The sequence below is a fragment of the Aythya marila genome, assembly GCF_965140915.1.
Source record: "Aythya marila genome assembly, chromosome: Z".
Taxonomy (NCBI): Eukaryota; Metazoa; Chordata; class Aves; order Anseriformes; family Anatidae; genus Aythya; species Aythya marila.
Window position 1 is genome coordinate 12,520,839 of NC_139080.1, and position 24,728 is coordinate 12,545,566.

Genomic DNA, 24,728 nt, shown 5'->3' on the forward strand with positions numbered 1-24,728 from the left:
TACACTGACATTATATCATTAAAGAAGGCCTGAAAAGAGCAATGCATATTTGTGAAGAAAGGCCATTGGTCTCACTAAAGTGGACACCCAATTCCTCTTTAATCAGAAATTCCAGATTAGACTGTACTATAGGTTTATTATTTTCAAAATTTGTAGGTTATTTTACTAGCAGGTTGTTCATTTTGCAGACTAATGTAATTGCTGCTTTTGCCCATCCCAGGGGCAAAAAGCCTGTTTTTGTTGCTTTTCTTGAAATACTATAGGGTAAAGATCATCAAACCAAATTAAAAAAAATTACATTTTAAGAAGTCTTGGATATTTCAGTTAAAACACTTGAAGAAGAAACAAGTAGATAGAGATTTCCTTGCCTTACTCTGTATTTTAAACTTTAATGCCAAAATTACATCAGAAAAAAATTGTCATCAAAGAGGCTACCAAACTATGAAAGAGATACCAAACACAGTAATGGACAATACTGACCGAGAGCCACAGCATACCGAAAAAAGCATCCGTGCAACAGCATCTCCTAACTCGATATGAATTCACAACTTTGGGGCAAGTATAAACCCAAAGCTGCCATCTCCAGCAAATACCAGTGGCCAGTTCCACAGTCACCTCTGGAGCAATGATCTCCAAGTTTCCACTGAATATCTTCCAGCACATTTACCTTTGCAAAAGACAAGTACGATCTGCCATGCCAGTACGATGTGACATGCTTCTGAAGCTTCTCCTACTCTACAAAACTATGCTGTTAAGAATCCCTAAGTAAGACTTTACAGACATGCTTAAATTTTTTGGACTAACACTAAGATTTTGCCCAACACTAAGATTTTGACGCTACCATCTTTAAAGAATAAAATGGGCTAACCTCGTATTGTAGATATCATAAAAAGGGAAGAACAAGAGGTCAAGCCACATTTAAAAATAATCCCTTCAGACATCTTCACGCTCAAGTTTGCTTAGCATGTTGCTTTTTGTTTTTTTGTGTTGTTTTCGTCCAACTTCCATATTCTACAGTAACCTTTGCAGCATAGGGAATTTATAAGCAGTCAACAGACAGATGAAGAAAGTACTTCTAAATCTTAGCACAAAGAGAAAACTCTAAAAATTTAGATGAAAATCTAAAGAAAGATTTTAGAAAAGAAAGAAAATTTTAGATGAAAATCTAAAGAAATAAACTATCCACGAGCTGCCAAAGAGAACTGACCAGATGTCGTGGTTTAACCCAGTCGGCAGCTAAACACCACATAGCCGTTCACTCACCCTCCGCCCTCCCTCTCTGGGATGGGGGAGAGAAATGGGAAAGTGAAGCCTGTGAGTTGAGATAAAGACAGTTTATTAAGACAGGAAAATACTAATAACAACAATAATAATAATAACAATGATGATAATAGTACTACTAATAATAATGTGTACAAACAAGTGATGCACAACGCAATTGCTCACCACCCGCTGACCGATGCCCTGCCTAACCCTGAGCAGCCAGCCCCAGTCCCCCAGCTAGCCACTCCTATATACTGTTCAGCATGACCCCAGATGGTATGGAATACCCCTTGGGCTAGTTTGGGTCACCTGTCCTGGGTCTGTCCCCTCGCAGCTCCTGCTGCACCCCCAGCCTGCCCGTTTGCAGGACGGAGCAAGAAGCTGAGACGTCCTTGGCTCAGTATAAGCACTGCTCTGCAACAATTAAAACATCGGGGTGTTATCAGCACTCTTCTCATCCTAAGCCAAAACATAGCATTCTACCAGCTACTAGGAAGAAAATTAACTCTGTCCTAACTGAAACCAGGACACCAGTTACTTGATTGCACTAATTGAGAGAAACAACCTCTGAGGTGAATCAAGAAAAGATATTCTACATAGCTTTGTTCTTCTAAGAAACTCTAGTCAGACTATGTACTGACTGGTATTTAATTAGTATTACCATAGTAATACTACACCACTAGTATATTGAAATGTAAAAAATAATGAAAATGATTAAACATTTAATTGTTGCTTTTAAACACTGTGGGAGAAAAAACGTTTTGTAACAGCTAATGACAATAAAATATAATACTGCACTGAGTCCATTCAAAGTGGCAGTATTCTCTGATTTGTTGTGAAACCAGGTGGTATAAGAAAAATGCTCTATTAGGGAAGATAAAGATTTTTGTGGACAATAGCAAGCAAGGACCAGGAGCACAAATACAGGGGAAGTTTATTCACCTACTTGGCACTGTCTCACACTAATAAAGAATAGTAAGTACCACAAAGTCTGATACTTTCATAGAGTTAAGGGGAACACTCTGGAAAAAAAACATATTGAAGAAGACAATCTGCATGGAGGAACTAAAATTGAAGAAGAAATGAAAGCTGTACAGTTGCAATATGAATACAAAAAAAGAAAAAAAAAAAACACAAACAGAAATTGCTACCCGGAGTGCCAGACGACTGTTCTCACACAAAACAGGTGTCCATCAGCAGGAGGTCAGTCACATGATTACAACCCTAACATTGCCGTAAGACAAACACACTATTTGGAAATCCAGAACTTTAAAAAAATAATAATTGAACTTTACCCCTTTCAGCAAATTCCTCTCCTTTCAATTTCCTGTGAAATTAAAAGGATTGACAAATGGCAGAGATGCTGCTGAACAGAGGATTAAATACAACCAGCTTCTATTTTTTTTTAAACTGAAAAAACCCACTCTCCTTCGTTTGATTACCTACTTGAGCAAGCAGTAAATCACCGTTCCGTAGCTTTAGTTAAAAACAGCACCGGTTGCCACTCGTTCTGTTCAAAGATTACGTGACTGCCCATTTGAGTCGCCCCACTGACGACACCCAACCAAGCAGCTGTGCACGATTTGCCACGCGTTTCACTCCCACCCCTGCCTTTGCAGGCACCTCTCCCTGCCACCACCGACTGCACAACGGGTGGCATTGACAAGCGAGCTGCTGACTCAGGGCCCAGAATTCGGGCCTCCATCCCTCAAAATTTCAGAATACGTTGTTTGTTCAGAAAGCCTAACGACAGCGTCGGGAATGGCCTTGCTACAGGAAGGGCAGCCTGACGGGAGCGTGCGCTCACTGACCTGCAGGGCACGGCCCTGAGACGCTCCGCAAACACTTCGATGCGTGCTCATAACGCAGGTGCTCGGGGGCCCTGAAAAAAAAGAGGAGGAAAGGAGATTCATTGATAAAAATGGAGATGCTGATTGCAGTGCCTGTTCCCTTCCCCTCCCCTCCCTTCCTTCCAATGCCTGTTCCCTTCCCTTCCCCTCCCTTCCCTTCCCCTCCCCTCCCTCTTCCCCTTCCTTTCATCTTTCCTCTTCCCTCTCCCTTCCTCTTCTTTTCCTCTTTCCTTCTCCTCTCCCTTCCCTTCTCCTCTCCCTTCCCTTCTCCTCTCCCTTCCCCTCCCCCTTCCCCTCTCCCCGTCCCCTCACCGCCTCAGCCGCCGCCCTCCTCACAGGAGACGCCTCAGGGCCGCTGCGGGCAGCGAGCCGGCCGACATTTCCCCCTCACCAACCCCCGGGCCCTGCTGCTGCTGCTGCTGCTGCTGCTGCTGCTGCTGCTGTCGCCGCCACCATCCCTCCTCTTCCTCCTCCTCCTCCTCCTCCTCCTCCTGGTCGCTGTCGTCGTTTCGGCCTTGTCGTCATCGGCCCCCGCCCCGAGGGGAGGGAGGCGGGCGCAAGAGAGGCGCCGCCGGACTACAACTCCCGAGAGGCTTTGCGGCGGGGCGCCGCGCGCGCCTGTGGCGGGAGCAACATTGTCCTGCCGTGGCTCCCGCCGCCGCCGCCGCTGCTGCTGCTGCTGGTGCCGCTCCCGCTCCCGCCGCCGCCATGCAGAGGTGCGGGCGGGCGCCGCGTGCTCGCGGGGCGCGGGCGGCGCGCGCGGGGCTGAGGGAGGCGGCGGGAACCGCGCTGAGGCGGACGCCCGCGGCGGGCTGGCGGTGCGGCTCCTTTTCTTTTTGTTCTTTTATTTTCTCTTTTTATTTTATTTATTTTTTTTTTATTTTTTTTTTTCCCCTCTTCCCTCAGGAAACATCTTCAGGAGATCCCCAGCTCCGGCAGCAACGTCTCGTCCGGCTTCGCCTGGGACTGGGAGTCGGGCAGGACGGCGGAGCTGCTGTCGGGCATGGGGGTGTCGGTGCTGAGGAAGGAGCGGCTGGGCAGCGAGAACACCCCGCAGGAGCTGCTGGTGGCCGCCTGCTCCCCGCACAAGAAGCAGAAGGTGAAGGAGAAGGAGAAGGACTTCGTCATCGTGCGCAGGCCTCGGCTGCTGCGAGAGGCAGAGCCAGGTAACCCGCACGGCTGGCACCGCCGCCTACAAAGCCCGTGCTGCCGCCCCTGCTCTGATCCTGAAGCCAGGGGCTCGATATTTTCCCATAAACTTCTCAGAAACGAGAGGCTGAGCCCTGGAGAGTGAAGGATGTGGGTTTGCACGTCTGCACCCGTGAAGGGAGGCGGAGGGGCAGCAGCTGTACCCGTCCTGTTGGAGCTGAGCCGTGGGCGCTGCTCGGGACCCTGCCAGAGGGCTGCAGGCACGGGGTGTGAGGCTCCTGGGCCTCCCCCTGGTATCAAAATGGGTTTTCAGCCTGTCACCACTACCTAGTGCAAGCTAGAGAGCTCCGTGCAGACACAAGGCTGCTGTGTGAACGGCGGGAGTGTCCTCAGGTGGCCCCTCTTTGAAGTGAGGGCGAGTGGTGGGTCACAGGAAGCTGTTCGTGAGCACCACAATCCAGAAAGCTTTCCCAGGTGAACAGCAGCGCCTTCTGGAGCTCCGCATCAGCTCCTTACAAGTCAGAATTGCACCACAGCCTTGCATACAGTTCATGGGGGGTGGCAGTCAGTGTGGGTGTTTCAAAGAGCACTTTGTGCTGCCTGCCTGCTTTGGGTACCGTGCAAATGTACACCTCACCTTGGGCCCCCTTCTGGGAGCCTGATGTGTATAGCGAGGGTGGGTGTTTCAGTAGGGGAAATAAAGGAGACGAGTTCAGTTCTTTATTTCTGAGGTGACCTTGTAGACTTGTCGTACCTCTCCTGCATTTGAAGAAGCGTACAGGCCTTAGAATACAAAGGAAGTGGTCGAGATGCTCTTGTTTCCTAAAGGGTCCTTCTTCAATGAAGAGCTGAAAGGGTTCTGAGTAGTGATGTATGTACAGCCCAGAGACAGACAGACAGCAGTGCTGCGTCTGACAACCAAGCCAAAGGAGGCATCTGATTAGCAGGCAAAAATAAGCCAGCCTTAATTAGAATGTGTTCACTCTTTCCCTAAAGGTGTTTCTTGGGATGCACTTCCAGATGAACTGCTATTGGCAATCTTTGCATATTTGCCTCTAAACGACCTGCTGAAAGTTTCCATGATTTGTAAGAGATGGCATTGTCTCTCGTAAGTATTACTTATCATCATGCAGCGCTAAGAACTTTGTTTGCTTCCACATATTGATAAATTATTTCGTTTTAATCATGCCTATTCGTATGTAATTCAATTTATTCTGTATGTGGATTAGAAGTATATGTAATCAAAACCAACTCAAATAGTTTAGTCATATTAAATTTTATTAAATGACTTTCCCTCCTCTCAGTCTTTTGTGGCAGTGAAGACTTTGTATGGTTCTACTCACAGTTCTGACCCTTCCTTGCTAACTAATGAGTAAAACTCTGCTCCTTAGGTTTGATGAATTTCTCTGGCAGACCCTTGATCTGACTTGTAGAAATCTGCTGCCAGGAGTAATTGGACAGTTGCTACCTGCAGGTGTTACTGTTTTCCGCTGCCCAAGATCATCTATTGGGAATCCGCAGTTTAAAACCATGAAGTAAGGCTTTTCTTTGTGTACCGGATCCTGAAACTGTCTCATATATTCCCATTTTGTCTGTGTATATTTAGTTATAACATCTCCACCAGTAGTAGCATTTGTCATGTATCTGAAGAGTGGAAGAGTTGATCAGTGGGTGGGAATGGGTTGAAATAAGGTTTGCATTCATCAGTCAGTTATTTAAAACCAAGCTAGTCTGATTTTTGAAGGTATATTTCAAGTACAGGCATACACTTGCAAGTTATTTCTTGTCAAACCAAAAACTGTCAGTCTTTTCAGCATTTTTATATGTGAGCTCAAAAAAAAACTTTAAATCCAACAGGATAGACTTGCAGTGGTTGCAATGAATCCTGTAAATACCTCAAAGATAAAATCATAGAATGTCCTACATTGGAAGGGACCCACAAGTTGGAGCATCAAGTCCAAATCCTGGCTCCCTGAAGGACCACCCAAAAATCAAACTGTTGAGAGCATTGTCGACAGGCTTCTTGAACTCCAGCAGCTCGGTGCTGTGCCCACCGCCCTGGGGAGCCTGTCCCAGTGCCCGACCACCCTCTGGGTGCAGAGCCTTTCCCTAACCCCCAGCCTGACCCTCCCCTGTCCCAGCTCCATGCCGTTCCCTCGGGTCCTGTTGCTGTCCCCAGAGAGCAGAGCTCAGTGCCTGCCTCTCCGCTCCTCTCGTGAGGGAGCTGCAGGCCGCCATGAGGCCTCCCCTCAGCCTGCTCTGCTCAGGGATGAACAAACCCTGGGACCTCAGCCACTCCTCATACATCTTGCAGTGTGATAAAGTTTCAGTAGTTCTGGCTGGTAGCTTAGCAGTAGGGCCAGTAAGCTTAGTAACATGAGCAGTCTGTAGCTAAAGTACAGAAGCATAGTAATTTTCTACATGCTTTTAGAATATCGGGTATTTTACGATAAGTGGGATTTGTGGAACTGGATTTTAATGCAATTTTAGTAACCCGCCTTTCTCCTCTTTCAGACCTCTTCGAGTTCAACACATGGATTTGTCGAACTGCACAGTGTCTGTTCCAGATCTCCAGAGTATTCTTTGTCGGTGTGAAAGACTGGAGAATCTCAGCTTGGAGGGACTAGTGCTTTCTGATGACATCCTCAGGTGAGTAATACGTTTGGGAATACTTAGTAAATAACTTCTGTTTGGTGACACTATTTTGTGCAGGCAAGGGAGAGAATGCGGTTAGAGTTGCCCTTTGTGGGAGTCTTTTGAAATGACCAATTGTAGGCACCAGAGTTAGCTGATGGGTTAGATAAGCATCCTCTTTCCTGTCTATCCAAGAGATCAGGTCAGGAGGAAACCCCGCTCCAAAAGAGTGAGTGAATTTATGGTGTTTTTTTTTCTGTTCTGCAGGGTAGGGGGAACCTAGAGAAACTTCTTATCTCTGTAGGACTTGTGTGTCTTTTCGCTGTTGCTGCAGTGAGACTGCACAGCAGAGCTACTTTTATTTTCTAGTTTTTGTGCCCGCAAGATAGCTTGGTGTTTAACATACATATTCTTTGATATTTTAAGGGGTTCCAGCAAGTCTCCTACCAGATTCTTTGTATGCTTTTGCACCATTTCTCACTACTTTGTTGACCCTGACAATGACTATCTGAAAAACTGCAGACTCTTCAAGGCAGATGAGCTGTTTTTTAGTTAAACGGGAAAGGCACTGCGGGTGTGCAGTCAGCCTCCTGTTCAGTTGCTTCAAGTGATTGCAGAGGTGCCAGGGCCCAGCTCAGATGGCTGAGGCTCTGGGTGTCCCGCTTTCTGCTTTTGAGCTTTCTGGTACTTTCCTCGCACCCAGAAAAATACCAGAATGCAAATAAACCAGTATTGCTTGGTTTGTGATGCTGGATAAAAAGCATCTGAAAATCATGTACTAATTAGGCACTGATTACCGAAGTTTATTGTCCTGTGTGCAAATACAGGTACAGGGGTGTAAGGTTTTTTCGTGGTGTCACCAACTGCATGTCTGCCATAGTCTTGCAAGCAAGTGCATTCATGAGGACTGTTTGGAAACGTGTGGTTTTTGTTTTGTTTGTTTTTGTTTGTTTTCTGGAATAACCTCTATCCTGCAGAGAGGTGACTTCCGAAATGAGTTTATTGTTTCATCTTTTGTAGAGGTGCAATCATCTCAAATAAGCTGTGGTGTTTGTTTAATGAGATACCACAGGAAATGGTGGAAAATAATTGTTTCTTTTTAAACATTGTTTATAAATATATACATGTGTCCTTCTCCAAGTTGTTCTGTGATGCAGCAGGTACGGAGTTGAGATCCCTAGTGATTCTTAAGTAGGCCAGTTTACAAAAAATGCAGTGCTGTGTGTTTACCAAATAATTATGTGCCTGGAGTCTTCGCTCTTAAACGTTACCACGTATCCTAACAATGTTCCAACGTTTGAATTTTATCAAGACTTTTTTTTTTTTTCTTCTACAGAAGCATTGCTAAGAATACCAATTTGATACGACTAAACCTCTGTGGGTGCTCAGGGTTTTCTGCAGAAGCCCTGGAGTTGATGTTGAGCAGCTGTTCTATGTAAGACAAATACAGCTTTTGGTATTCCTGCTTACTGTTAGTCCTGAGAAAAATTATCCTTTTTTATCTTCCCATCATCATTCCAACTGTACTCATCTCTTACTACCTTTTTTATGAGCCTGTTTATATTCTCAAATGCCTAACAGTTGATGATTAGCTGAATAGATAAATCGTTTCCTTCCATCCAGTTATTTTCTTCTTTAATAGCAAAGATGTACATCAGTAGTTATGTGTTTTTCCTTAATCATTCTTAAAGGATGTCTTGTTGGTTTTGAAAACCCACTTGCATCCATTTGATTATCAAGGAAATTTGATTTTCTCTGTGAAAGCAATAAGTCATCCTCACAAAGTGTGAAAGCGTGTGTTTTCAGAAAAGTGTAGTCTGAGAGCTGCCTTTGCAATCAGAGTACAGCATAAATGGCAGAAAACATTGTGCCCTTCCATCCGTGGTAGAATAATCCTTCAGTTTATGAAGTTGCAGAGACTAAACCATCTGCTGGCAGGAAGTTGCTGAATTGTGCTCCCGTAGGTCTGGGTTTTACACCCTGATCTTCACTGACTTCCTGTGAGATGTTGGACAATCTACTTCATTTTTGCTTCTGCAAAACCATGGTTTTAATCAAATTGCAGCAAGATAGTGGACAGACAAAACCTTAGTCATTCTCTGCCTCTCATGGGTAGACAATGCTTCTGTTGCTTGGTCTGATTGCATGGATCACGAGCTCCTTAGATAAAGGCAGTCTGCACAGTGCACAGCAGATGGCAAACCTGATCAGGGCTAGGAATCCTGGGACAACCTAGGATCATTTCTTTTATGACAGTACCGCATTTGTTGGCTTTGTCACTGTGTGTTCTCCAGTGATACTTTGGGGGAGGGAAGGCTTTTAATTTCTTTTAACATTTTTTTTTTCATTACGTAACAGTTGACAGGCTCTGGCTGTGCTGTTTGCTGTGCATTTGTCATTGGGTTACATCCACAGCAGCTAAACACAAAACAAATACTTTGTCCCTGAGTGGTGATGGGCTATAGGTAATCAAGCATGTAGTCGAGTTAAGGTCACAACCTGGCCCATGCTAATATAAAATTATAAAGTATTTTATGCTAATTAAAAGTAATTGGTCACCTGACCAATGCTAATAGTCAATAGCAAAAGGCTTTTTCTCCTCTCAATGTGAACATCTGTTCAGTGGGAATAGATTCAGGTCACCAACCAAAAGCAAGATGAAAAGAGTGTCTCATTTCCTACAATATTAGAGAATCATTCTGTCTGGAAGTGGGCTTGGGAGATCACTTCAACTCTTTGCCCAGAGCAGGGTCTAAATTAATCAGTGGCCCTGCTGATGAGGAATTTCTTTAGCTGGGTCTTGAAAACCTCCAAACACAGAATTCATAGCCTCTTTGGGCAACCTGCTCCAGTGTTTAATTATTGCCATGGTGAAATTTGTATTCATTAATATAGTAGCTTTGGTTGTAGGTGTATTACAGTTTGAGTTTTGGTATTTATACATAAGTATATAATGTCTTACAAGTATACAGGTAATACTTGTAAGACAAAAAACCTTGTATTTCAGTTGTTCTTCCAAACAGCTCTTTATTCATTTTTTGTATAGGTTGGAGGAGCTAAACTTGTCCTGGTGTGACTTTACAGCCACCCATGTCAAAGCAGCAGTCAATCACGTTACTTCAAAAGTAACCCAACTAAATTTAAGTGGATACAGACAGAATCTACAAATATCAGGTAAATAGCAGCATGACAAACCTTTATCCCACTAAGGGATAAAGCAGCAGGCTTTATATCTTCTTCTGGTTGGCTTCTTTTGTAGGTACTGGAAATATTCACCAAGACTGATTTTTTGCTCTGTGTAGCTTGATGTTCTCATTGTCAGAGACTCTTACTCATGTCACTGGCTTAACCATGAGGAGCGAAATAATTTGTCTTCTGAATTTAAAAATGGTTAAATGGAAGCTCAATTGAAAGGTGTAGCTTGAAATTCTGAAGTCCTATAGGCAGGACACAGTGGATCTGATGTTCTCCTGTGAATCAGCCTTTCAGATATTGTGGGAAGAAACTTAATTTTTGGAGTCTTCTTAAATTAAGGCTTCTGCTGTTGTGGCTGCTGAAGGCATCATCCAGAAAAGTACAGACATAATTACTTAAGTTTCACCATGACATAATGTCCTACAGATATCAATTGATTTGGAAGGCAAATAATCTCAACAATCAACATTAACTATTTACTTGCTAATAGCTGCATAAACGGAAATGTGTATGCTTTATAAAGCATGTGTGTCTTATTACTGAAAGATGAGCTGACTGTGTGACCTCTTTTCAGATGTTAAAACGTTGGTGGAAAGATGTCCTTCTCTTGTCCATTTAGATCTAAGGTAAGAAGTCCCGTGCAGCTAGTCCTTATGTCCGTAGGGTTTGGGGGATTGCTAATGGTATTGCTGTGCAGTAACTGTATAGCAATAATGCGTAGTTGAGTAGGGTTGCACATACAAAAATGCTTTCTAGGCTAAACCTACAAAAGATCTACTACCTGCTTAAACTGGAGCGGGTAACTAACTTAAAGATTTTGTTCCCTTAGTGTAAAAGTTACATATTTAAAGGATTTGTTAGCTAACAAGTGAAGCAGTCAATAGGTAGAACAGAAGGAAGCATTTAGGCATACAAAGCTTACGAGCTTGGTACCCTTGTGAGTATTTCATTCAGCTCTGACATGGCCTTAGAACCGTTTAATAAAAGTTATATTTTGACCTAGTCAGTTACAATCTTTGAAATCTTAATGTGTAAAGTGCCTTTTCATGGTGTGACTTCTGCTGCAGAACGTGTACCTGCAGAGCAGCTGCTGCTTCACTTGCACTTCAGTGAAGGGCAGAATCCAACACACACTTTAGAAATAAGCTACTTTGTTTTAAGGAAAAAATATCTCAGTGGTAGAAAAACAACTTGATATTCATTAAATTTCTCAGCCTGAATTCTAGAGATAGCAAATTTACTGCTGCTTTATACTTAAAGGACAACTTCTAATTCATGTGTTCTCATATACAGTGACAGTGTGATGTTGAAGCCTGAGTGCTTCCAGTATTTTCATCAACTCATATTTCTACAACATCTGTGTCTTAGCCGATGCTACCAAATATCACCTGCTGCCTTAGTGTAAGTAATCTCTTAATGGCTTTGGTTTGCTCTTCAGAGAGGATAAATTAATTTAAACTTGCTTTTTTTTCAGCCTAGGAATTGCAAGTATTGTTTGAAAAGCTTGCTGGTAGGATTAATTAAATTCGGAATAAGGAACTTAGTTCCTTATTAAGGAACTTAGTTCCTTATCTTAAAAAAGAACCTGACTACTAGATCATGTACATTTGAGAATACAGACTGGAACCAAAGGTATCTGAGATAATCTTTCCATGGTGTCAGACTGTACTACTGGAACTTGCTGCTCAGCACGTGCATCGTGTCTCCCCTTATACTGCTGGAACTTCTTGTGAGGTTCCAGTCCTGACAATGACCAGTGTTAGTGTCAATATTAGGCTTTACGCAGCTGTGCATAACTTTCCTTTACAAGACTTAACAGAGTGCAGAGTACTTGCTGACCAGTGTCAGAATCTGTGTATTCCTTTGCTTTTGCATGCACCTACCAGTTATTGGTTGCCACTGAAACACAGCTTGGAGTTGTGTCCTTGTGTCTTTTTTTTTTTTCTTTTTTCCTGTGTTTTGTTATTAAATCTATCCATCTTTATCCTGTTTTGGGTCTTAAAGAATACACCCTCAAGTACAAGGCTATCTTTTGACCTGAGAGCCTTGTAGGATGCAGTTTTCTCACTGTTAGACAGGGCAATAATCCACAGCCTCTTATTGCCCAGCTTTTCTTGGTGCACAGGCCTGTGGTTCTTTCCTTTGGGATTTTGTGACAAACAGGGCACTTCGGAACCAGGCTCAGTCCTTAATAATAATGGATGTATAGGAACACAGCATTCTACTGCTTTAAAATGGTTTGCACTGCTTCTCCTCACTCCCTTCTCTAACTATCTTGTGAGGAATACCCTGTGCTCGAGCAGAAGAAAGAGGTTGTGAGAGGAACAAGACTCAGAATCTGAAGAACTTTTTCTGTTCTGCTGGTAGCTGTCATAAAATCATAGAATATCTGAGTTAGAAGGGACCCACGAGAATCATAGAGTTCTACTCCAGAGTCCCCAAAAGACAACCCAAAAATCTGGCCATATGTCTGAGAGCGTTGTCCAAATGCTTCCTGAACTCCAGCAGCTCGGTGCTGTGCCCACTGCCCTGGGGAGCCTGTCCCAGTGCCCAACCACCCTCTGGGTGCAGACCCTTTCCCTAACCCCCAGCCTGACCCTCCCCTGTCCCAGCTCCATGCCGTTCCCTCGGGTCCTGTCGCTGTCCCCATAGAGCAGAGCTCAGCGCCTGCCCCTCCGCTCCCCTCGTGAGGGAGCTGCAGGCCGCCATGAGGCCTCCCCTCAGCCTGCTCTGCTCAGGGCTGAGCAAACCAAGGGACCTCAGCTTTTCCCATACTCTGGACCCTTCACCCTCTCTGTAGCCCTCCTTTGGACACTCTCTAACAGTTTTATGTCATTCTTATACTGTGACACCCAAACCACACGCGATACTGGAGGTAAGGCCACACCAGCGCAGAGCAGAGCAGTACAGTCCCTTCCCTTGACCATCTAGCAATGCCATACTAGGGTGCAGTTGGCCCTCCTGGCTGCCAGAGCACGCTGCTGGTTCATGTTCAACTTGATGTTGACCAGAACCCCCAGATCCCTTTCTGTAGGGCTGATCTCCAGCATTTCATCCCCCAGACTCTACCTATAACCAGGGTTTCCCCTTCCCAGGATTAGAATCTGGCACTTGCCCTTGTTAAACTTCGTATTGTTGGTGTTTGCCCAGCTCTCTGGTTTGTCCAGATCTCTCTGCAGGGCCTCCCCACGCTCAACAGAGTCAACAGCTCCACCCAATTTGGTGTCATCTGCGAACTTTCTCAAAAAACCTTCAAATCATTTATGAATACATTGAAGAGGACTGGTCCTAAAATGGAGCACTTGGGAACCTCACTAGTGACAGGTCACCAGCCTGATGTAACCCCATTTACAAGAATCCTTAGGGCCCAACCCATCAACTAATGGTACACCAATCTTATTATGCTTTTATCTAAGTATTCTGGTCATTTTGTCCAGGATACTGTGAGAGTATCAAAAGCTTTACTGAAACCAGAAAAATTACATCAACTGGCTTGCTTTGGTGAACTAGCTGGGTGATCTTGTCATAGAAGGACATTAAGTTTGCCATGACCTTTGCCTTGTGAGCCCATGTTTGCTGTTACCAATGACTGCGTTGTCCTTCAGGTGTCTTTCAATAACTCCAAGGATAATCTTCTCCATAACCTTAGCAGGCACTGAAGTGAGACTGGCAAACCTGTAATTGCCAGGAACTTCTTTCTTGCCCTTCTTGAAAACTGGGACCCCATTTGCCAGCTTCCAGCCAACTGGGACCTCTCCAGATTCCCAAAGCAGTTGAAAAATAAGTGAGAGAGGTCCTGTGATGATATCAGCCAGCTGTCTGAACACCCTGGGATGAACCACATCAGGCCCCATAGTCTTGTATGCATCCAGGTGGAGCAGCAAATGCCAGACAAGTTTGGAGTTAACTCAGAGTTTATTCCAAAGTTTAGCATGAAGTAAAACAAACCAGGACTGGCTACTTAGATAAATATCACCAGTCAGAGACTGCTAGAAAGTAGAGACTTGTGTGCTCCGAGCCACATCCTGAAACTTTATATGGGGCAATTCCTTCTACTTGTTCTAAGTATTTAATTCCAGTAGAATGAGAGGAACCAGTCTATTTTCATGAGATGGAGAACAGCAAGAAGCCATTTCATAGAATCATAGAATGTTTGGGCAGGAAGGGACCTTAAAGATCACCCAGTTCCAACCCCCCTGCCATGAGAAGGAGCACGTTCCACTACACCAGTTTGCTCAGTGCTCCATCCAACCTGGCCTTGAGCACTTCCAAGGATGAGGCATCCACAGCTTCTCTGGGCAGCCTGTGCCGGTGTCTTACCACAATTCATCCAACTTGTTTCATGAATTATTAGTACAGAAAATGTTTCAACTGAATATGTGATTTAAAAAAAAATAGGAAAGGACATTTATCTCAAATAATGATCTTATTTCTAAAATATTAATATAAGTACATTCATGTAGTTTGGGTACAGACTGCAAAATATGCTTTTAGGTTAATAATCAATTTCTTACTGCTCTCTTTCTAGAGAACTTGGTGAAATTCCAACATTAAAGACTCTTCAGGTATTTGGAATAGTGACTGATAGCTCCCTACAGCTCCTCAGAGAAACGCTTCCTGACATGAAGATCAATTGTTCACATTTTACAACTATTGCAAGGCCAACTGTTGGCACTAAAAAGAACCATGAGATTTGGGGCATCAAATGTAGATTGACACTGAGAACCCCTAGTAGCTTATGATCGTGCATGGTGGACATGATGGGCACGCTGCGTGTAGTGAAGATGCGGAGAAGCAAAGTGATGGAGCACCTCTAATCATAGGACTGTTTTTATAAAATGTTCTAACTTGGTCTTATGCCTTAATGTAGTTTTATAAGTATTTTTATACTTATTATACAAGTAATAAGTGGTATAAAGGAGCTATTGTGAAGTTTTTTATATGCCACAAAGGTAACTTCTGTTTTTTGCATTGATCTAGGAAAATATGAAAAATAGGGAAGTATGGGCTGGAAAGTCCATTCAGAATAATCATCTGTAAAAGTGGCTAACAACAGTTGGTCCATGTTGTGTTGCCAGGTTTTCCTTAGCATGTTAGAGAACTTTTGTGTACTTTTCCTTGCTTTTATGAACTTGAAGTAGGAATGTAATATCAAAACTTCTTATGAAAGTTCTGTTCTTTCAAAGAATAATGTCGTTTGGCTGCACTTAGTACAGTCGCAGAAATCTTGCAGGAAGAAGAATCACAGAATCATCGAATATCCCGAGTTGGAAGGGATCCATGAGGATCATCAAGTCCAACTCCTAGCACTGCACAGGTCTACCCAAACATTTAGACCATGTGACTAAGTGCACAGTCCAAACACTTCTTAAATTCAGACAGGCTTGGTGCAGTGACTGCTTCCCTGGGGAGCCTGTTCCAGTGTGCAACCACCCTCTCGGTGAAGAAACCCTTCCCAGTGTCCAGCTGGAACTTCCCCTGCCTCACCTTGACGCCATTCCCACAGGTCCTATCGCTGGTGTTTACAGAGAATAGGTCACCTGTCTCCCCACTCTCCCTCACAAAGAAGTTGTAGACCGCGATGAGGTCCCCCCTCAGCCTCCTCTTCTCCAGGCTGAACAGGCCCAGTGACCTCAGCCGCTCCTCATACATCTTCCCCACTAGGCCCTTCACCATCTTTGTCACCCTCCTCTGGACACTCTCCAACAGTTTAATGTCCTTCTTGTACTGTGGTGCCCAGAGCTGCACGCAGTACTCGAGGTGAGGCCACACCAGCAGAGTAGAGCAGGACGATCACCTCCCTCAACCGACTAGCAATGCTGTGCTTGATGCACCCCAGGATACGATTGGCCCTCCTGGCTGCCAGGGCACACTGCTGGCTCATATTCAACTTGCTGTCAACCACAACCCCCAGATCCCTCTGTGGGGCTGCTCTCCAGCGTCTCATTCCCCCAGTCTGTACATATAGCCAGGGCTGCCCCGTCCCAGGTGCAGGCCGCAGCACTTGCTCTTGTTAAACTACATGCAGTTGGTGATCGCCCAGCTCTCCAATCTGTCCAGAAGGACTCAAAGGGTTCTAGAGCTCAGACCAGCAAGAGAACTGCACTGTAGTAATTATGAAAGGAAGAACTTCACTGGGTGCTATTAAGAGATATCTATTTCTCTTTCATATTAGCTTGTTTTCAGTATCATTTAACTTCCAGCATCTTCAACACTATCTGCCGGTCTTATTAATTTTTTGTGATAGGAAAAGCTGAATAACTGGTGAAAAAAATTAATAAGAACAAGCAATTACTTTACATAAAACTTTTATCTCTATTTTCAGTGTCCTCCTGCATGAGCCTGGAATGTTCTAGGAATAAGGCTAAGCATTATTTGAAGTACTAGAGCAAAAATTTGCACCCTATGAGCAAAAGTAGGGCATGAATATGCCATTGCTGTTCCCATGAACACAATAAGCAAGTGGTAAAGTTATTCATGGATGTTTGAAGTTAGTAACAAGTTAGTGCTGAAGTAACATCACTGTGGGGCTGTTGCATAGGTATAGTATCTTCCCATCTGAATCCAAAGATAAAAAGTTCAGGAGTGTCTATGTACTAGTGCAGACCAGATTGTGTGGAAGACTACTTTTTTGGTTTGCAGTTTAAGATTTGTGTCTTAAACTACTTCAAGAGAAAAATTAAATCTATTGTAATGCTTCTCTCTATATACAATGTAAACCCTTACAACTTGTCGTGCATTTAATAAGGAGCTAAAGAATTGTGATACTGTACAAAATGACTAATGATTTGCCACCAAATCACATGGTATGAATAAAAAAAGCAGAACATTGGATATTCATTGGACAAAGAAATGTAGTTTAAAGGACATTGTATCATCACCTATACACATAGTATTTAATAGAGTACAGTGCTTTAAAAACCGCGAACAGAACAGGGACAGTAGTATGGCTTTAACTAGGAGGAACAGTCTAGAACGTGTTTTCTGAAGTACTAGCTAGGTTCAGTGGTGGAAGAAGACAAGTGTCTCTACTGCAGGTTTATTGGATGTGATGGCAGGTGCAGCAGACACAATTCATGTCCTCTGGGTAAGGCACAGCACTGACCTTTACCTGACTGAAAAAGTTATTTGTTAACCCCAAGAAATCAATACCAAGAATTCCCACATAGATAATCCTTTCTATTTTATCTATTGAAATAAAACATGAGGACACAGGAACCACTATAAAAAAAAAGAAACAACCCCGCTCCTAGTAAATGAAAGAAAGCTGAGCACATTAAACATTTCAAAAAAAAAAAAAAGGGACAGCTTCAAGCATCTATTAAATTTTTAATTTTATTACATAATGTATAAACAAAAAAAAAGGCAAAGAATGACAGGTTTAGTTTAGCAGAACACAGAATTGTGGACTGGCACTAAATAAAGCCACCGTGGATTTGATTCAGTGGGTAGGAGGTGCAGAGTTCAGTGCCAGTCCAGGCAGATTAAGTCAGTGTTACACCAATACTCAGTCCTGTCACAGAACACTGTCTACCAGGTAAGTTGTCTGTACTGCATTCCTTCGTAATAAAGGATTTTACAGTTCTTTAATTAAAAAAGGTAGCTGCTTACTGATTATCTATTATAGATCTCTGACCCTTCCCAGTTATTTAAATCAAGCATTCACCAGTAAATGCTTTAACAGATACACAATTAATTACAGACAAAACCAGTAGAGGCCACTCATGAGTAGGTCAGGTTTCCATTTTGCTATGTAACGGTTAGGAACTTAACTGTGAAATTTAAGCTCTGAATCAGGTTGTACTTCGGGTCTGCAGGACTTGAACACATTGCCTTTTTAGTATTAGCATTCAGAATAAGGAATGGCAGTTATCTTTATGAGCATCATAACCAACTCAGGCTAATCAGTCTCCTTTAAAACATTACAGAACAAATGTCTCAATAAGTAGGGGCAGGTTCTCTGCTGTAAATTTTTCTGTGCAGGTATTCAGGGACTCTCTGAATACCTAAATACTTAACACCAAATAAACCTCTGACCTAACAGTTACTGGTAAAGTCCAAGGAAGTCATAAATTAACATTACTGGCATTATTTTTTGAGTCTTAACAGCAAATTGACTAGCATACTAGACAAGATACACGTACGCCATCCATCAGGAATAACTACAACACCTTAGTCTCTGTGCAGCCAACATTATAAAGAATATTTTGCATCTTCAAATTTGGGCAAATTTTGCAGACTATTTCAGACATTTTGAGTTTTACTCTGATAGTTCCTGAACTTGACAAGTTTTCAAAGAATATTTGGTTACTTTACTTTTCCCCTTCTGGTCTGCAGTCCTGATAACTCACATAGATATTACAAATAAATCAATCTATGGCACACTTAAAGGGTGAAATGTGCACAAAACAGTGATAGCTTATTTTTAAAAAGTTTCAGCAGAATCAGATTTCTCCTAGAACTGAATGGAATGGTCAAACCCATTTCTTCTAAGTTCTGCTTCTGAGTGAATACAAAAACTTAAGTAGTGTAAGGGAAAAATCCTTTATCCACTTTTTACATTCGTAGAGCTAAGTTTATTTGTGAGTGGCAATAAATACACTGATTGGCCACATCCCCATTGAACCTGAGAACATCTGTTACAGAAGTCTCTTCATTCAGAAGTAGTTTGAAGAAAACTCACTTTTGGAAATAGGTTTTTCCTAGTAGACAGGAAGAAAAACATCTGTTTCAAGTCATGTACCGGAAGAGGTACTACATCCCCACTGTAGGAATCTTCATTTTGTCAAATTCTGCCCTCATCTATGCGTTAATCAGCACAGACTTCCAAGGGCAAAGTTCACAGTTTCTCTAAAACAGTATCTAAAAAAGTCACTTCCTCTTCTACAATCAGTTGCTTATATAACATACATAATCAGAGGCATATAAAATTAAGTTGCCAATTAAGTATCAGTAAAATTCAGCATAGGATTGGAAAACTAAACTTTCTGGGGAAGTTAATGAGGAACCACATAGGTATTAGTTTATGCTCCAGCTACTAGCACCCAGCACATCTCATTTTTCCGTAGTTATAAAGGAACTCGGAAGCTAAAATTCCAAATCATTTAACTTTAGGCCCTCATCTTTCTTCATGATAGCTACCTACATAACATTGCTGTGACTGAACACCTGCCAGCCAGCTTGTCCATTCAGGGAAGGAGTATGTCTTAACTTCAACACATTTTCTGTGTTTTTTGTATTTATTAAAGGGCTAAAGAACAGCCTTCAGTTTCAAGTCCCTCTCTACCCAAAAGTTAAGAGCAAAGGTAAGAGCTACCTCACTGAATTTGTGAAAAGAGCTTCTAGAAATTAAACCGGACTTTTACCTTTGATGTAAATCTACAAAGTAGAAAAAAATACTGGAAGAGCCAAAAAATTTGTCATGAATTGTATGAAACTACAAAGTTGTAAAATTTTTGAAAAGCATACAAAAGGTTTGCATTTCCATTTCTTATGCCAACATCAGAAATTACCAAAATCTATATATCCTTGCATCAAATCACTACATTTTGACAGTCAGCTTTTCTACAAAAGTAGATGTGTGAAGGTGTTTAGTTTTTTAATCTCCCACACTTATTAAAAAAACTGTACATCTGAATATTTAATGCTACCGACAATATTTGAACCCATCCTACCTATGTTTTAAAAAGATGTTCTCTCATGTTTGTCTTACAGGTTAAAAAATGTCAATTTTCACTGAAGTTAGAGGTAAGACCTCAGATACATTTCTTTTATACCAGATGCAAAAAGAGCTTAAATGTCAGGCTTTTAAGATTTCCCCAACCCAAGGAATGAAAAGCATCCCAAGCTTCCTCCAAATGCTCTTGCATCCAAAAAAAGCCAACTTCCAACTTAATGCAGCATTATGATGTGCTGTCTATCTCCAGGGGTTCTCTCTGGATCCAGAGTTGCTTCAGCAGAAGACACTAGGGTCCTTCATTCTTCTAGCAGAACAGTACACAGTGCGTCCTCCGTATCGATCAATATGGAAGCTATCGCCCCATCATTGAACTCAAACGATGTTCCTCCATCTACAACCATACATGCATCCCAACAACGGGAACGAACACAGACTCTGCCAAAATAATCACAAAATAGCCGGTAAGCAAGGTGTGTCACACAATAACTTAGCTGAACAAAGAGACTGGTTCTTGAATGCTTCTTTGCATGGATCAGTAAATGCTTAATCACGTAGAAGTATACTTAAGAATTTAGCGTTTAGAATTTAGTACTAGGATCCCTGAATCTGTCAGTGCTTTGTATAGACAGAGCAGAGCCCAGAGAGGACCAAAGGACCTGTTCAAATGCAGCCTGTTACTACAGGAGTCAGAGGACAGCTTATATGCATAGTAACGAAAATTGAAATTTAGCTACATTTTTAAACAAAGCTCCTGGTGATACCGCTTAGTGATTTGCTTGGAAACAGTTCTACATTAATTTAGCATGATTCTAATGCATGGCCTTCATGTTAAGAAGAACATGCAGTTTCAACTAGCAAGCTGAAATTCAAGTAATTTAGATATTACTGTGTACGATTTTGCTGTATGAATCATTCAGAGAAGAGAAAGTAACTTCAAACACAAAGCTGAAGGCCAGAATGCTTGCTGCACAACATTGTAATTAGGTAGGGCAGCAATTTCCTGTCAATATTAGAGTGTAACTAGCATGTGTTTAGCCTAATGGAAAAATCCTGCATATAATTTCAAGGCAGCTATTCTACGACTGGTCAAGACAGAATAAAGCTACTAGTGATCTTCCTCTTCACTCATCATTAAAAGTGAAATTAACTCAACTGTGTCAGAACGTATCCTTTCAAATATGTAGGAAGTGAGAACAGTAGTAAATATGGAGTTCTCCAAACTTTTTTTTTTTTTTTTTTTTTTTTTTTTACTTTGCTAGATGGGAACTCACAGATTTCAGAAAAGCTGCGGACTGCAATCTCACATGAATGTGCTTGACTGTTCAGGACTTAGGCCTTGGTCTAGATAATCTCCTGATCTCTAAGATTTAATCATCAATTACTCCAGTGACTTAAATTTTCATGAAGACACATTTTTCACAAAGATGAAAAACTTGGAAGCATGGCCACAGCGTCAGAGCTTAATGGGTCTGTGCATCAGTACAACACAGCCAAGTCTGAACAATGCAGAAGAACCTGGAGGCACATTTTACTCCTCCATTTCACTGTGCAACTAAAGAAAGAACAGAAAAGGCAAGATCTCTAGCACCAAGAGCTAAAGACCAGCTGTGACCAAAAGCAAAAACTACTTCAAGAAGAAAAAATGGGCAGATACCCCTTTTGGGTACACAGACATTTGTTGCTCCAGTACAGTTTTTATAGTATTTCCCATGCTGATGACTATTTTAAATAAAGACGGGGCTTAAACTGTAGCATCCCCAGATGATAATCCAGTTCTTTGTTCCTATTCTAACCTCTCTTCTTACAGTCTCTTAAGATTTACTCAACCTGGAGATCTCCCAGATCAAAATGACTAAGAAGCAGTAAACACTTAAAGACATGACTTGCACAGAGTGAGCCTCAAATATAGTAATAATTAGTCCCAGTAGACAGATTTCTTTTATTACTGGGTCATAAAGTGTTGCAACACTGATGTGGCTCAAAAAGGAGGCGTCTCCAAGTCAAGGCTCCTTTAAACATTTGTTTTGACATAAAAGGTTGAATTAGCATTTTGTTAATACTGAGACACTGTATTGTTCTCAACACAGTTAATCTGAACATACAATTAACAGTTGCATGTGTTTGTATTTACTTAATTGTGGTGAGCTCCACAAAAAGAGTCCCAAATTAAAATGACTGAATTAGAGAATAGTTTAGTTTGGAAGTGCATCTAATCCTTCAACTCAAAGCAGGCCTTACTTCAAAGACAGATTAGGTTGTGTAGGGCCTTGCCCAGTCAGGTTTTGACCATCTCCAAGGACAGCAACCTATTCTACTGCCTGACCTCTGATTCTCACTGAAAAATATTTGCTGATGTTCTATGGGACTGTTATATCCTACTGATCATGGCTGTTGCCACCTCCTCTTTTGCTCTGAAGAGAGTCTGTCTCCTCTGTAACCTGAAGACAGCAGCTGGATTTCCCCTGCTTAGTCTTGTCTTTTCCAGGCTAAACAAAAATACATTTTGACTCTCTCCCTCATACACCATGTGTTTCAGCCCCCCAGAAATCTCAGGGGCCTCTTCCTGAATTCACTCCAGTTTGTCAATGCCTGTCTCGTAGTGGGGGAAATGGCATACACCCAAAGCTGGGCACAGTGTGATTCTTTTACTCTCTAAGTTTGTGCATGGATCAAATGTTGCAAAAGCATAATCCAGCTTGGAAACATTTTCTTCCTGTTCTTACAAGAATACTCAAGCCCCTCAAAACACAAACTGGTAGTTGAAACATTTCAAGTGAAACTCCTGTGTTACTTCAACAAATTATACAATGAAAAAACTCTTCAGACTCCTACAGCCAACACTTACTTTGAAGAGAAGCCACGCTGCCGACTGCTTGAGAAAACTCTGTTTACAATGGGTTCTCGAATACTGAAAAACATCTTTGGTTCTTCTGGACTATACAGCAGGGAGTCATTGTAATCATTTGTTACTGTGAACAGAAATCAGACATTAAGGTTTTTTGGTTGTTTTTTTTTTAGAGAAAGTTCGTTATTTTCAGAAACACACATTTCTCCAGGAAAGAGCAGTTTGCCAAATGCTTAATAGCCTTCATCTCTGAGATGATACAATTTTACCAAAGGTTCCTTTCAGTTCTATTGCATGACTAACATTCACCAACTCTCTTCGGGTGACTAAATGCTGTTTAAAATCTTAGGAGAATTGAAATTCTCTTGAAGATCTACACATGGAAGTCTAAATTAGTGCTTTAATATCAAAGGTGAGAAGCATTTCAACAAATGTTCCTAAATAATGTTTGTAAGACTAATATTGCAAGAGCACTAAAATAGTGGAAGCAGTATTGAGTAGTAGAGTACAATCAAAAATGAACTAGTCAGACTTACGATACCTTAAAGAAGTATAGAGTTTTTCACTAACCTTTCTGTATTAGTTCTGTGTTCAGTGGCGTATTCAAGCTTCCATGCTTTTTAGCTGTTGAGCCAAGAGAAAGAAAGAGCCCCCATTAGATAGGAGTATCTTTCTGTAAACTTAGCCAGTAATGACACGTGTTCACTCACCGATATTAAGGACCTCTTCAACAGCTTGATTTGCTACCTTGTTAATATTATAGGACCTAGACAGAGAAGTAGAAGTCTTGTTTGCTAAGCAATACAATTGAGGGTGGGGAACAAAAAAAACCTACCTTGCATACAGATAAAGGACTAAGTTCCAGACAAAGAAAAAAAAAAAAAAAGAATGCTGTGAAGTCTGAGTAGATAGCAGTCTCCCTCCTGGGACCAGGTTCAGAAGGGATTTAGGTTCTAACTGCAGCCCCTGTGCAGTAGTACTGTGAATGTCTCGGTTGCACAGTTCTCAGTGGAGCTTACAATCCTCAGTCAGCACTTCTGTCGTGGTAGTAGAACACCTCAGACTGCAACAGACATCCACTATACACATAATAGACTATAGATGTGCCAAGGATGTTTGTCCAGGGCTACTCCCCTTACACTTACTGCCTACCTGCAAACCTGAATAAAGGCACAGGAGAAACTGAGATGCAGTCTGAAGTTATTCTCTCCCCTAACTAGTTAACAACCTTTTGTACGAATTTTGGCAGCTGAAGAAGGACTTGGACATTTAAATGCCTCTCAGGGTGAGGAGGACTGAAACCCCAGCAGGGCCCCTAAACCACAGACTAAAGATCACCCAGCAAGCTTGGTGTTTAGAGAGGTTCAGGAGCAGACACCAATTGCAGCAGTAAAAATAGGCAATCCTGGAATTTGGTCTCTGGTTCTGAGACTGCTCAGTGCAGAACATACAATAAGCAAATGAAATGCCTAAGAACAGCTTTGAACCAAGGCTGTACATTTCCAAGGTACTGAACACTAGGAAAGTTCTCCTAGCAATCTGAGAGTTTCATCCTTGGCAGCCTCCAAGACCAAGTTATGCCGACTGAATACAAGATTCTGAATTACAATGAAAAGTAAAGTCCAGTAACCATGGCTACAGCATGAATATTCACTTTTGAATTTCATTAAAAGCTTCAGTTTTAGTCCATCTTAGCCTGCCACATAAATCCAGGGCCTGTTATACAACTTTAAATGATAAGGATAGCCAGATTTCCAAATGAAAGAGGCTCTCACTTCCTACACATCTGAAAAAACTAAATTGATTAGACTTGTCTGTAGTATTGAAGCTTGTTTAAACTGCAGTTAAGAAAATCTACCCCTTTGATTAAGCTAGTACAGCTCTGGTTAGATATACTCTTCTGCACTTAAGGGCAATATTTTGGCAAAGAGACTCCCTTTTCATTTAAGTTTGAAAGAGAAGCTTGGAAGAAGAATGGAAAATAGATGTGCCAGAGAACACTTAATACTATTTCCAAGTATGTTTTCCAATTTTCATTAAAGCTTAGATTTTTATAATGGCTTTTTGAACTGTTTCATCTAAACATTTTAACCAACAAGACTAGTTCAGAGAA

General features: G+C 42.0%; 3 protein-coding genes across 7 annotated transcripts in view; 1 reads left to right on the plus strand and 2 right to left on the minus strand.

Annotated features, from left to right (window-relative positions):
- LMBRD2 (LMBR1 domain containing 2) overlaps nt 1–3,561 on the minus strand; it is a 38,599-nt gene extending 35,038 nt beyond the window's left edge. Inside the window, exons 1-2 of one of the 2 annotated variants that reach the window (XM_082783211.1) lie at nt 3,426–3,561; nt 3,075–3,145 (exon numbers count right to left, since the gene is read on the minus strand). The gene's annotated coding sequence lies outside the window, so the exon portion shown is untranslated. The remainder of the gene's footprint in view (nt 1–3,074; nt 3,146–3,425) is intronic. The other variant, XM_082783212.1, reaches the window with a different exon arrangement.
- A 146-nt stretch (nt 3,562–3,707) lies between these two features.
- Nucleotides 3,708–17,333, plus strand: SKP2 (S-phase kinase associated protein 2). 2 transcript variants are annotated; one of them, XM_082783214.1, is made up of 10 exons: nt 3,708–3,829; nt 4,020–4,279; nt 5,259–5,370; nt 5,654–5,797; nt 6,777–6,911; nt 8,233–8,331; nt 9,943–10,070; nt 10,666–10,717; nt 11,385–11,492; nt 14,620–17,333. In XM_082783214.1, the coding sequence occupies exons 1-10, from the start codon at nt 3,822–3,824 to the stop codon at nt 14,831–14,833; spliced, it is 1,260 nt and encodes a 419-aa protein (XP_082639340.1). In that variant the 5' UTR covers nt 3,708–3,821; the 3' UTR covers nt 14,834–17,333. The 2 variants fall into 2 exon arrangements, with proteins under 2 accessions (XP_082639340.1, XP_082639339.1); XM_082783213.1 differs by having other exon boundaries at nt 3,805–3,931.
- A 75-nt stretch (nt 17,334–17,408) lies between these two features.
- NADK2 (NAD kinase 2, mitochondrial) overlaps nt 17,409–24,728 on the minus strand; it is a 33,391-nt gene continuing 26,071 nt past the window's right edge. For all 3 annotated transcript variants that reach the window (XM_082783216.1, XM_082783215.1, XM_082783217.1), the window contains 4 exons: nt 23,326–23,381; nt 23,186–23,239; nt 22,616–22,739; nt 17,409–20,205 (listed from right to left, as the gene is read on the minus strand). In XM_082783216.1, coding sequence (XP_082639342.1) covers nt 20,067–20,205; nt 22,616–22,739; nt 23,186–23,239; nt 23,326–23,381 — 373 coding nt within the window. In that variant the 3' untranslated portion in view covers nt 17,409–20,066. The remainder of the gene's footprint in view (nt 20,206–22,615; nt 22,740–23,185; nt 23,240–23,325; nt 23,382–24,728) is intronic.